The sequence below is a fragment of the Tachysurus fulvidraco genome, chromosome 17, assembly GCF_022655615.1.
Source record: "Tachysurus fulvidraco isolate hzauxx_2018 chromosome 17, HZAU_PFXX_2.0, whole genome shotgun sequence".
NCBI lineage: Eukaryota > Metazoa > Chordata > Actinopteri > Siluriformes > Bagridae > Tachysurus > Tachysurus fulvidraco.
Genome location: NC_062534.1, coordinates 26,179,291 through 26,191,790, shown reverse-complemented (window position 1 = coordinate 26,191,790; position 12,500 = coordinate 26,179,291). Strand labels below are relative to the sequence as shown.

General features: G+C 35.2%; 1 protein-coding gene across 3 annotated transcripts in view; it reads left to right on the top strand.

The window, feature by feature from the left end:
- Positions 1-12,500, top strand: part of LOC113634197 (anoctamin-1) — a 49,614-nt gene that overhangs the window by 27,432 nt on the left and 9,682 nt on the right. For 2 of the 3 annotated variants that reach the window (XM_047802636.1, XM_047802638.1), the window contains 11 exons: positions 1,082-1,136; positions 1,352-1,403; positions 1,485-1,540; positions 1,745-1,786; positions 2,918-2,982; positions 3,174-3,308; positions 7,654-7,814; positions 10,794-10,876; positions 11,242-11,253; positions 11,654-11,728; positions 11,988-12,062. In XM_047802636.1, the coding sequence (XP_047658592.1) occupies positions 1,082-1,136; positions 1,352-1,403; positions 1,485-1,540; positions 1,745-1,786; positions 2,918-2,982; positions 3,174-3,308; positions 7,654-7,814; positions 10,794-10,876; positions 11,242-11,253; positions 11,654-11,728; positions 11,988-12,062 (811 nt within the window). The remainder of the gene's footprint in view (positions 1-1,081; positions 1,137-1,351; positions 1,404-1,484; positions 1,541-1,744; positions 1,787-2,917; positions 2,983-3,173; positions 3,309-7,653; positions 7,815-10,793; positions 10,877-11,241; positions 11,254-11,653; positions 11,729-11,987; positions 12,063-12,500) is intronic. The other variant, XM_047802637.1, reaches the window with a different exon arrangement.

Genomic DNA, 12,500 nt, shown 5'->3' with positions numbered 1-12,500 from the left:
CACCTTATAACAGTATTACACCTTATAACATTATTACACCTTAACACATCACACATTATAACATTATTACACATTATAACATTATTACACATTATAACATTTACACATTATAACATTATTACACATTATAACAGTATTACACATTATAACATTATTACACATTGTAACAGTATTACACATTATAACATTTACACATTATAACATTATTACACATTATAACATTATTACACATTATAACATTATTACACATTATAACATTATTACACATTATAACATTATTACACATTATAACATTATTACACATTATAACATTATTACACATTATAATTTTATTACACATTATAACATTATTACACATTATAACATTTACACATTATAACAGTATTACACATTATAACATTATTACACATTATAACATTTACACATTATAACATTATTACACATTATAACAGTATTACACATTATAACAGTATTACACATTATAACAGTATTACACATTATAACAGTATTACACATTATAACATTATTACACATTATAACAGTATTACACATGTCTGCTTTATCAAAGCTACAGTCTTCACGTGACACAGTGACAAGCTTGAGACTTGGACTTTGCATTGAAATAATTGTTATTTTTATAATTATGTTTGTTTGTTGATTATTGAACCTATAAAAATGGAGATTATGTAAAAATATCTGTTGTTGTTAGATTTTTACACCCATTGTATTAAAGCTGAAAGTCTCCACTTTAATGACCTCGTGTTTGTGCTGCTGAATAGTCAAAGTCACTGACCAAATACTTCTGACCATACATCAGTTAATAATGTGCTAATGTTGCTAATGTTAATATATTAATAATGTGCTAATGTTGCTAATGTTAATATATTAATAATGTGCTAATGTTGCTAATGTTAATATATTAATAATGTGCTAATGTTGCTAATGTTAATATATTAATAATGTGCTAATGTTAATATATTAATAATGTGCTAATGTTGCTAATGTTAATATATTAATAATGTGCTAATGTTAATATATTAATAATGTTAATAACAGCTGAGTAAACATATTTGTTTTCCAGGTTTGATATGTTGGACAGGGATTTGTTTTTTGACAGCAAGACAAGAAGTTCAATCGTAAGATTACAGACTGTTATATCTACAAAATGTAAAACAGATAAAATCCTTTTGTTATTTACAGACGAGATAATGAACGTGTTTACAGTTATTCATGTTTTTATAGTTAGATATTTAACAGTTCATATTTCACTTTTTCATATTTGACATCAGATGTAATTCTTGTGTCATGAACATTTAAGTGACCTTCAGGATGTTCATCTCCTTTATTGCAGGTGTTTGAGGTTTTAAAAAGGACAAAATGCACAAAGTCGAAGTTCAGTACAGGTGAGAACATCCACAGTGTTCTGAGTTTAAGTCTCTACTGCAGTGAGTGAGGAACATCAGTGTGTCTGTCTGTTTTATTAGGAATAACAAGTCTATTGGGCAGCGGTGCATATCTGGCTGCATATCCACTGCACGATGTGAGTCTGATGCCCAAACACCACATCAGATAAATATATAGGTTATAAATATATTATATTTAGTGATTTACACACAGACTGTGTTACAGAAATCAGTTACAGCTCTTTTACACTTTAATATAGAAACTTATAAAATAAATAAAAACAGATAAAACAAAGTAAACAAGTAATGTTGATTATAAATGTTTGTGTCTGTGCTTACAGGGTGAGATAGAGGGAGAAAATGCACAACCAAATGACAGGAAAGTGAGTAATAAACACACACACACACACTCACACTCACACACACACTCATATGCACACACACACACACACACACACAAGCACACGCACACACACACACGCACACTCACATGCACACACACACACGCACACACACACACACACACACACACACACACACACACACACACACACACACACGCACACACACACACACACACACACACACACACACACACACACACACACACACACACACACACACACACACACACACATATTTCCAATAATCACCCAAATTATTTACATTTATTAGATTAGACATTATATTATAATGTCCATAATATTAGTGTATTATTATGAGTGAGGTTTTGATTATTATTATTAATTATAATATAGATTAATTATAATAATGTTGTTCTTCAACTGTTCAACTCAGCTCTTGAACTTTCGATGACAAAATAAATTACAAAGCAAAAATAGAGACATTAAAAAACACAGTAAATGTTTTATATACAGTATTTTATATCTCCAGTTATCTTGTTTGTGATGCAGTTCAGTATCATAAGACATGATGTGATGTGTGCACTGTTAAAATCCCCAAAACATCAGACAGGATTCCAGGATTTGTTCCTCCATGTAGCTTTCTAGGACCCTCTCAAGCCTGAGGTGGGGTGGATATACAGTATATACCCAGATCATAGAGACAAACTCCTACAGTGAACTGATTTACTGTAAATAAGTGTGTGTTGGTAGCATTACATCCTTTTTACTGTCATCAGTACACCAATAATCATTCATTTAGAAACAGATTTTTTTCTTTCTGTCTCATCTTGTGTCATAATCCACTTCATGGAGGTGAAATGCCAGTACAGTAAGAAGGTGGATCTATAGAGCTGTGCTAGATGAATATATGTGGAATTATAAAAGTCATAGCATCTGAGCAGCAGGATTATATAATAATCAGGATGGTTATAAAGCTCAATAAGGTCAGATATCTGAATGCAAGTCAAAAGGCATTGATGCCCAATAGGTCTTAATATAAACACTGCATTAAGTGTAAAATTTGTAATATATTATCATTGTGTGTGTGTGTGTGTGTGTGTGTGTGTGTGTGTGTGTGTGTGTGTGTGTGTGTGTGTGTGTGTGTTTCAGCTGCTCTATGAAGAATGGGCAAGTTATAGTGTTTTTTATAAATATCAACCCATTGGCCTGATCAGGTAATAAAGTGTAATCAATTCTTCTTTATTTTTTAAATTAAGATTTAAACATTTTTACTGTATTTAATATTAATTTAGAAAGGTATGTGGTTGTGTTTGAGTCCCTGTATGGAAGTTTATTTTAATTAATATATGCACATACAGTATAATACAGCTTTATGTGACACAAACTTCTGCACTTTTCCCAACAGAAAGTACTTTGGGGAAAAGATCGGTCTGTACTTTGCCTGGCTGGGAGTTTACACTCAAATGCTGATCCCTGCGTCTCTGGTGGGAGTCTTTGTGTTTCTGTATGGCTGCGTTACCGTTGATGATGACATCCCCAGGTCAGTGTTAATATAATTATATCTTAGGGCTGGGCGATAAAACGATAACGATATGTATCGCGATAGACACGTGAACGATAGCGATATAAAATGTGCTCGATAAAACGTTCGATATTTTTTATCCTCAGTCGGAAGAAAACCACAGTTGCAAAGCAAGTTTGATTGCATTAACAAAGACAAGCGCTCTCTGGTAACCTAGCAACGTAGGGAGTGACACGCTAACAGCCAATCATGTAACAGTATCTTTTTGGTTGCTCCACATTGTTGTCTCTTGCTTCAGTAACCGGGGACCGATGAGCAGAAAATGAGCGCCGCAGCGAGCGAGGAAATTGTAAATAAAAGAGGAAAAATCAGCTACTTTTTCATATTTGTGCAGGTTTTATATTTCACACAATGTTACTGTAGTGTGTCAGGTTTGTGTTTTATATTACAGATGTGTCAGTTAGGGCGGAAACGATTCCTCGTGTAACTCGATTACAGAAATGTATCTTTTAAATTTAATTTACAGCCTCTTTTTATTCATTTTAAAGCTCTCTCACACGCACGTGTGTGTGTGTGTGTGTGTGTGTGTGTGTGTGTGTGTGTGTGTGTGTGTGTGTGTGTGTGTGTGTGTGCGTGAGCATGTGACAACGCACTTACGTCAAAGCGGAAGGAGACGCGAGGAGTTAGCGGTCTTTTGATTTGAGGGCGTGTGTGGACTGGAAGGGCGCGATAACAATGTCAATGAGCAAAGAGAAGAAACAAACAGGAGAAAACGCCAGAAAATCAAAGCTGACACCAAAACAGCACGTCGTCCATGTTATATAAGCTTAAAGCACTCAGTGTGACACCATGTATGGTCTCTGGGTCCAAGGTCCTGTCCATGATTTTTGCCTTTTAAACCACAAAGCACCACAAAGCATTCCAAGAAGACAGTAAAGGCTTAAGTTCTGTCTGAGCTAAAATCTTTTAGTTCTGAAGTTAAGTTGTATGACTTAAAGGCAGTAATTTTGTATTATTATTATTTTTATTTATTTATTTATTTATTTTTAAAAGTATTTGAAAGTAATTTATTTTTTTTGTTTTTGCATCTCAGTAAAGTGTTAATTTTAAAACCCAGAATGTTTGACACTTAAATGTACTTAATTCTTCTCAGTCAGCTTTGTCGTTGTTCACAGCACAAGTACAGACACAACGGCTATCTAAATAAAAAATAAAAGTAAGCACTGCATACTATGTATTTAAAAAATAAAAGTTCATTTTTCTAAAAAACAAAAAGGAAACCAATTAGTTTCTCTTGTATATTTAATATTGCTCTTTAATTAAGCAAAAACACATTTTATCCGATTACTCGATGACATTTTCAGTAGAAAACTGGATTACTAACATATTAGATAGCTGCAGCTCTAATCTCAGTCGACCTCAGGTTTAGTTCTCTTTACTAAACACTGCACAGATTTTACACACTTTATTCCCCAGAAGGTGAACAGCTAGTGAACGTCCTCACACTAAACCTGCACTAAATTCTCAGCTTTCTCTGTTTATATTTAACACTTTGCACTATTTTATTACACTTTATTAAACATTTCTTACATTTTATTTCATTTTGCACCTTAAATTGTTAAGTGTTCATTGTGACTTTAGACTTATGTTTACATTTTAATTACTTGACTTTACCATGTAATATATTTTTCTCCTGGTCCTTATTTTAAAGGGGTCATAAAAATATCAATAATTATTGATATCGACCGATATGAAACACTGATATCGTGATACAGTTTTCAGCCACATCGCCCAACCCTATTATATCCCTTATAATATTATATTATATATAACTCTAAGACAATTAACATCCCTTAAACACTAATAACAATTCAATTACATTTTATTTATATAGTGCATTTAACAATGTACAGTGTCACAAAGCAGTTTTACAGAAATCCTCCTATAGGTTTAGATCCCTAATGAACAAGACAGAAGCGACAGTGGTAAAGAAAACCTCCCCACTACAGCATGAGGACGAACCAGATTCAGGGGCTTTACGGAGCAATTAATGATCTTTAGAATAAAGAGTTATGTTTTCTGAGCACCAAAAACAGAAATAGTTCTAAACGTCCAGCTCTCACACATTCAATAATGTTCGAGTCTGCCCAAACTCCCTGACCTCTGCTATACTCTGCTTTTATTCTAGGTACTAATAAAGATCCTGCACCTTTTGATCAAAGCAAAAATCTGATGCTACAGCAGACCATTTAGTGCTTCATACTGCATTAGTAGAGTTTTACTCTAAGCCAATGTAGTGTGATAGGAATTATGGGATTTTCTGATTAGAATATTGGCTGCTGCATTCTGGGGCTTGTTTATTAACCTATTAGAACATCCAGACTATAAAGTATAACAATAATCCCACCTAACAAAGGCATAACAAATGCATGAACTATTTTCTGCATCATGTAGTGACATCATAGTTCTTATCTTAGCAAAAATTGTGAAATTAATGAATGTTACTGTAGTAATATTATCTAGGTGAAAAATAGAAAGTTTTAAGTCTCAAACGAAAGACTGGAGACGTATCAGAATTAAATAGGAGAAGTAAATAAGTTTCCACTTAAAGTCCCTTTCACATTACTCAATATTATTAATCTGGTGACTCACGTCTCAGCTGAAACATATAGCTGCGTGTCATCAACATAACAGTGGAAGTTAATATATATATATAACCCTAACCCTAACTTCTTATAAAGGGAGAAAATCAATGGGCCTAAACCAGAACCTGTCAGAGGTGCAGGGATAAAAACAGAACCTGTCAGGGATAAGAACTAAATGCAGGATAGCATAAAATAAACGAGTTTATTAACTACAAACACAAAGAGTGTGTTCAATAAGAGTGTGTTCAATAAGAGTGTGTTCAATAAGAGTGTGTTCAATAAGAGTGTGTTCAATAAGAGTGTGTTAAATAAGAGTGTGTTCAATAAGAGTAGTCACCATTTAGAACTATGAACTGATAACATTCAGTCAGATAAGACCTGAGCCAGGAGAGGACTGTCCCTTTAACACCAATAACATGCTATAGCCTGGTCAATGGTATTAAAAGCTGCACTAAGGTCAAGCAGCACGTCTTTATTCTGTCAGTGTGGTTCTGTGTTGGTGCTCAGATTCTCAGCTACAGTGTATTGTTGATTTAGGACCAAATAAAACTGCATTTTACTTTGTGCTTTTAACTTTGTGTGTTTTTTGTGTGTTCCAGTGTGATGTACATATTTTTGTAATGTTGGTTTGTTTTATCTGGTGTCCAGTGGCTGCTGATGTAGAATTGTGTTTATATTTTCTGTCTCTCTCTAATCGACACGAACGAGAGCTTTAACTGTCACGTCTCAAAATAACACATTAGCACACAGACGTGTTTCTCGTTATTGTTCTGTGTGAACAGGCATTCACACTCTCACCAACCTCCTGCAGTTCGAACTGTTTACATGGCAACTGTGTGTATGTGTGTGTGTGTGTGTGTGTGTGTGTGTGTGTGTGAGTCTGTGTGAGATTAGTCAGTACACCCTGGTCGTGTTCACACTGTCTTAACACAAAAACACACATGGCAGGTAGAGAGAACAATTACAAAACACTTGGACAATAAAAACACACAAATGCGCGCAAAGAGCCTGGTCTACGATCTATAGGAGAATATTATGCTCCATAACCATCTATATGATCTTTTTGTCATCTATGAGCATTTACGAGAGTCTATAAGCACCTATAAAAGCTTATAACAGTTTATATATGAAGAGCTGTCTATAACAGTTACACAAACTCCATACATGGTAATACCTCCTTTACCATATATCAGAGCTTGTAAATACTTTTCTACTGAGCTACGAGTCTCTTCCCTGAAGAACATTTCGAGTTTTAACTGCTTTTTGGACCAACTTTCATACACAGCATGATGAAGATCTACACACAGGTTTGTTTAGTGATGTAGAAATCAGTGGACTGTGAGTAACACCAAAAGCATCAGCTTGTGTATATTAGACTTAGATAATGATTGTCCTTGTGCCGGTGGTTGTCTTTCATACCCAAAGCATAATAGGTTCACAGCCATGTTTACCTTCGGTGATTTGGCCTCATCGGTCCACAGCAGTTGTTTCCAAAATTCTTGATGTTCTTTTGCATACTTTAGACAGTGACCTTTGTCTTGTGGCTTCAGGTAACATGCACTTTTAAGGAGAGTCACAAAGGCTTTATAATTAATGTTAGGATTCCTGACCTGCTTAAAAGTCCTGAGTCCTTTAAGGCCTAAGAAGTAAATGAACTCCTCTCAGTTTCTTTATTTGCCTGTTGGTCTCTGTTTGTTTGTGTGTCTCTGTGTCATCAGTATGGAGATCTGTGATGGCAGGAGAAACATCACCATGTGTCCTCTATGTGATGGAGTTTGTGGCTTCTGGAATCTGAGCACAGCGTGTGGAACAGCGAGAGCTAGTCACCTGTTCGACAATCCAGCCACTGTCTTCTTCTCCATCTTCATGGCCCTATGGGGTGAGAACACACACACACACACACACACACACACACACACACACACACACACACACACACAGACTTTTGTATCGTACTTAACAGTAATGAACTCAGACTCTAAAGAAATTGTTCTTCATGTTCTTCATGTTCCTGGTAACAGCGTGCATCATTATTATGCAGCTTTGTAATAAAGGTTGAGTCAGAATTAGCTTCTTTTCATCATTTACTCTTGACAGGTGATCATGTCTGGAATTAGAAAGTTAATAATTGATCATTTCTCTCTAATTTTATCACATTTATTTCCTGCAGCAGAAGGTTTAATAAGAAATGCCAATATGTCTGTTCATTCATTTCCTCCTGCATGTAAATTGGCCTTCAATAAATAATTGTTTTATGTTTAGATTTAAAGATGTAGTGTGTAAAGTGTAAAACCTGATAAAAAGGTTTATGTAACTGCGAAGTCCATCTACAAAATTTACAAAAACGTTTCAAATAATATTTTTCCTCAGAAATGTTTTATTGTTCCTGATTTCACACTATTGGAATCTACAGTATATAAAATCATAAATACTGGAGACACTTTATTACTCCACGCACTAACAGCCTAGCAAACTCCTGTCACATAATGGTCACCAAAAAACATGCTAGCAACCAGCTCTGTTTCCTTAGCAACTGCCTATCTGTAAGCTAGCAGCTACATGGAACACCATGTTAATCACCCAGCAGCTCCTTAGTAACCACCTTATAGCATCGCAATAGCCAAGCAATCACATCCAGTTCCTTAGCAACCACCAACAACATCCTAGTAATCACCTGGGATGTAATAAGACCAGCAATCACATAAGATACCATGGCAGCTGCCTAGCAACACTATAGCATTGACCTAACAGACGACTAGGAACGACTTGGGGTACCAAAGCAACAGGTTAATGTTTTTTACAGAAATCATGTTTTAATACATTTTAAGCAGTTTTACTGTTTAATGTTTTACCATTTAGTCCAACCAGAAGATCAGGCTGAATTATGCAGGTTTAGGGAGCAGAAGGGACTGAGGGAGTGAGACAGTGAGTGCATAGGTTGTTATGTACGCTCTATTACTGTAAGGGTTAAAGAAAATTGTACATTTTGTGCAGTGCAAGCTGGGAAATGGGCACCAACTGTGTCCAAATGTCCCAGTTAACCAAAACACTCCATGCCATTGAATCCTAAAGATCTGCTCCTTTACCTGAGAAAAATATCCATCCAAAGCCGGACTAAATCCAGGCTGAAACACATTGTTTAAACACTGACACTGTGTCTGAGTCCTGTACACTAATTACAGGGCTTTGGGGCTCTGTAAGAATAAGTTCTGCCCCCTGCTGGAGACTTGACTGCTTGAGATACCATCAAATAACCTGCACTGTGGTGTGTGAACATGTAGTGTGTTATAGGTCAGTAATAGTGTGTTATAGGTCAGTAATAGTGTGTTATAGGTCAGTAACAGTGTCTTATAGGTCATTAATAGTGTGTTATAGGTCAGTAATAGTGTTTTATAGGTCAGTAATAGTGTGTTATAGGTCAGTAATAGTGTTTATAGGTCAGTAATAGTGTGTTATAGGTCAGTAACAGTGTGTTATAGGTCAGTCATAGTGTGTTATAGGTCAGTAATAGTGTTTATAGGTCAGTAATAGTGTGTTATAGGTCAGTAATAGTGTGTTATAGGTCAGTAGTAGTGTGTTATAGGTCAGTAATAGTGTGTTATAGGTCAGTAACAGTGTGTTATAGGTCAGTAATAGTGTGTTATAGGTCAGTAACAGTGTGTTATAGTGTGTTATAGGTCAGTAACAGTGTGTTATAGGTCAGTAATAGTGTGTTATAGGTCAGTAATAGTGTGTTATAGGTCAGTAATAGTGTGTTATAGGTCAGTAACAGTGTGTTATAGGTCAGTAATAGTGTGTTATAGGTCAGTAACAGTGTGTTAGTGTGTTATAGGTCAGTAACAGTGTGTTATAGGTCAGTAGTAGTGTGTTATAGGTCAGTAGTAGTGTGTTATAGGTCAGTAATAATGTGTTATAGGTCAGTAATGGTGTGTTATAGGTCAGTAATAGTGTGTTATAGGTCAGTAATAGTGTGTTAAGTCAGTAGTAGTGTGTTATAGGTCAGTAATAGTGTGTTATAGGTCAGTAACAGTGTGTTATAGGTCAGTAATAGTGTGTTATAGGTCAGTAATAGTGTGTTATAGGTCAGTACTAGTGTGTTATAGGTCAGTAACAGTGTGTTATAGGTCAGTAATAGTGTTTATAGGTCAGTAATAGTGTGTTATAGGTCAGTAATAGTGTGTTATAGGTCAGTAATAGTGTGTTAAGTCAGTAGTAGTGTGTTATAGGTCAGTAATAGTGTGTTATAGGTCAGTACTAGTGTGTTATAGGTCAGTAGTAGTGTGTTATAGGTCAATAATAGTGTTTATATGTCAGTAATAGTGTGTTATAGGTCAGTAATAGTGTGTTATAGGTCAGTAATAGTGTTTATATGTCAGTAATAGTGTGTTATAGGTCAGTAATAGTGTGTTATAGGTCAGTAATAGTGTGTTAAGTCAGTAGTAGTGTGTTATAGGTCAGTAATAGTGTGTTATAGGTCAGTAATAGTGTGTTATAGGTCAGTAACAGTGTGTTATAGGTCAGTAATAGTGTGTTATAGGTCAGTAATAGTGTGTTATAGGTCAGTAACTGTGTGTTATAGGTCAGTAACAGTGTGTTATAGGTCAGTAATAGTGTGTTATAGGTCAGTAATAGTGTGTTATAGGTCAGTAACTGTGTGTTATAGGTCAGTAATAGTGTTTATAGGTCAGTAACTGTGTGTTATAGGTCAGTAATAGTGTTTATAGGTCAGTAATAGTGTGTTATAGGTCAGTAATAGTGTTTTATAATGAAACATTGTAAGTGCTATATCATGCAGAAAATGTCAGTGTTATGAATCACACACAAGTCATTGGGTTTAGGGTTAGTTTGTGTGTTTCAGCGGCTTTCTTCATGGAGCATTGGAAGCGGAGGCAGATGCGTTTAAACTATGAATGGGACCTGACAGGATTTGAGGAGGAGGAGGTGAGATCAAGCCTGAAAACTACACAACAGTTAATTTACCTTACTCTTACATCAAATACACCCCCCCCCCACACACACACACAAAACAGACACACATACACACACATGTTTTATATATATATATATATATATATATATATATATATATATATATATATATATATATATATATACAGACAGACAGATAGATAGATATACAGACAGATAGATAGATAGATAGATAGATAGATAGATAGATAGATAGATAGATAGATAAATAGATAGATATTGATATCTGCTATAATGATCATAGCATTAATCTGTTTTAAATGTTAAACATGAATGTAATCATTACTTTTGTCACCCTCCTCTGCTGGTGTGTGTAGGAAGCACAGAAGGTTTGAAACATTTTCAGCTTTAACACCTCTTTAGTGATCTGTCCATTTTTCCTCTCAGACTTGTTCCTTTCTCTTGTTTGGCCTCTTCTCTCAGAAACACTTAAATATCACCAAATCTCCACTTTAAACACCAACACAATCCTGTAAACTCACACACACACACACACACACACACACACACACACACACACACACACACACACACTGAAACGCTTGCATGCATGAACACACACAAGCACATGCACGCACACATACACAGCTTACTAAAATTCACTCTGGGTGTGTGTGCGCGTAAGTGTGTGTGTGTGTGTGTGTGTGTGTGTGTGTGTGTGTGTGTGTGTGTGTGAGGAACAGAGTGAGAGAGAGAAGCAGAAGCCTCACAGTGTTTCTCCTATTTCAGGATCACCCGAGAGCTGAGTATGAGTTCAGAGTTGTGCAGAAATCAATCAAGAAAGAACAGAACAAGTCCAAAAAGGTGAAACACTGTTAGGGACACGTCTCTGTAAGAAAGGGTTTTACTGTATGGTTCATTGTCCCCTGGGATTGGAGAGGGTGGACAATCACCATTGATCCTCACATATTGGTTTGAATATGAGTCTAAACTTTATGTAACATAAATGATCATAAAAACCCTTTAACGGGTTATTAAGTGAAAATATATAACAATTGTGACATTCAGATGATTGTGTTTGAGTGTAAAAGTGATGAGTGAAGATGATTATTTTCTTCTTCAGACAGAGAAAGAGAAGTTGACATGTAAAGACAGATGTCCTGCTTATATGACAAACTTGGTGATGATGCTTTTAATGGTGAGTTTGTCTCTTTCTCTCAAATACACATTTATAATAAGAACAAATACAATATACAAAATCCAATATACAAAATATTGGATTAAAGATTCTGTGTATTATAAATATATTAGATCACAATCTGATTTTAAATTCAATACTTTGAGTCATTAATAGTTATCTTTTCCTCACGCTTTCACCATGTAAGGTCTGAACTCATGGCCCTTATTTTTTATGTTTAGTAGAAAGCCATGTGGAAATCTTCCTCCACCCGCAGCAACACTATGTAGCACACTGATTATCCTACAGAGACTCGTGCTGGTTTTCTTGCACTATATACTGTAGGGTGTAAACTAAGACCAGCTCAGTAATTAAGTACACTACATCAGTTGTGTGTAAAAGGTCGTGTGATTTCTTTGTGTTATTGTTACGTATATTAATAAATAAGAAACTGAATAT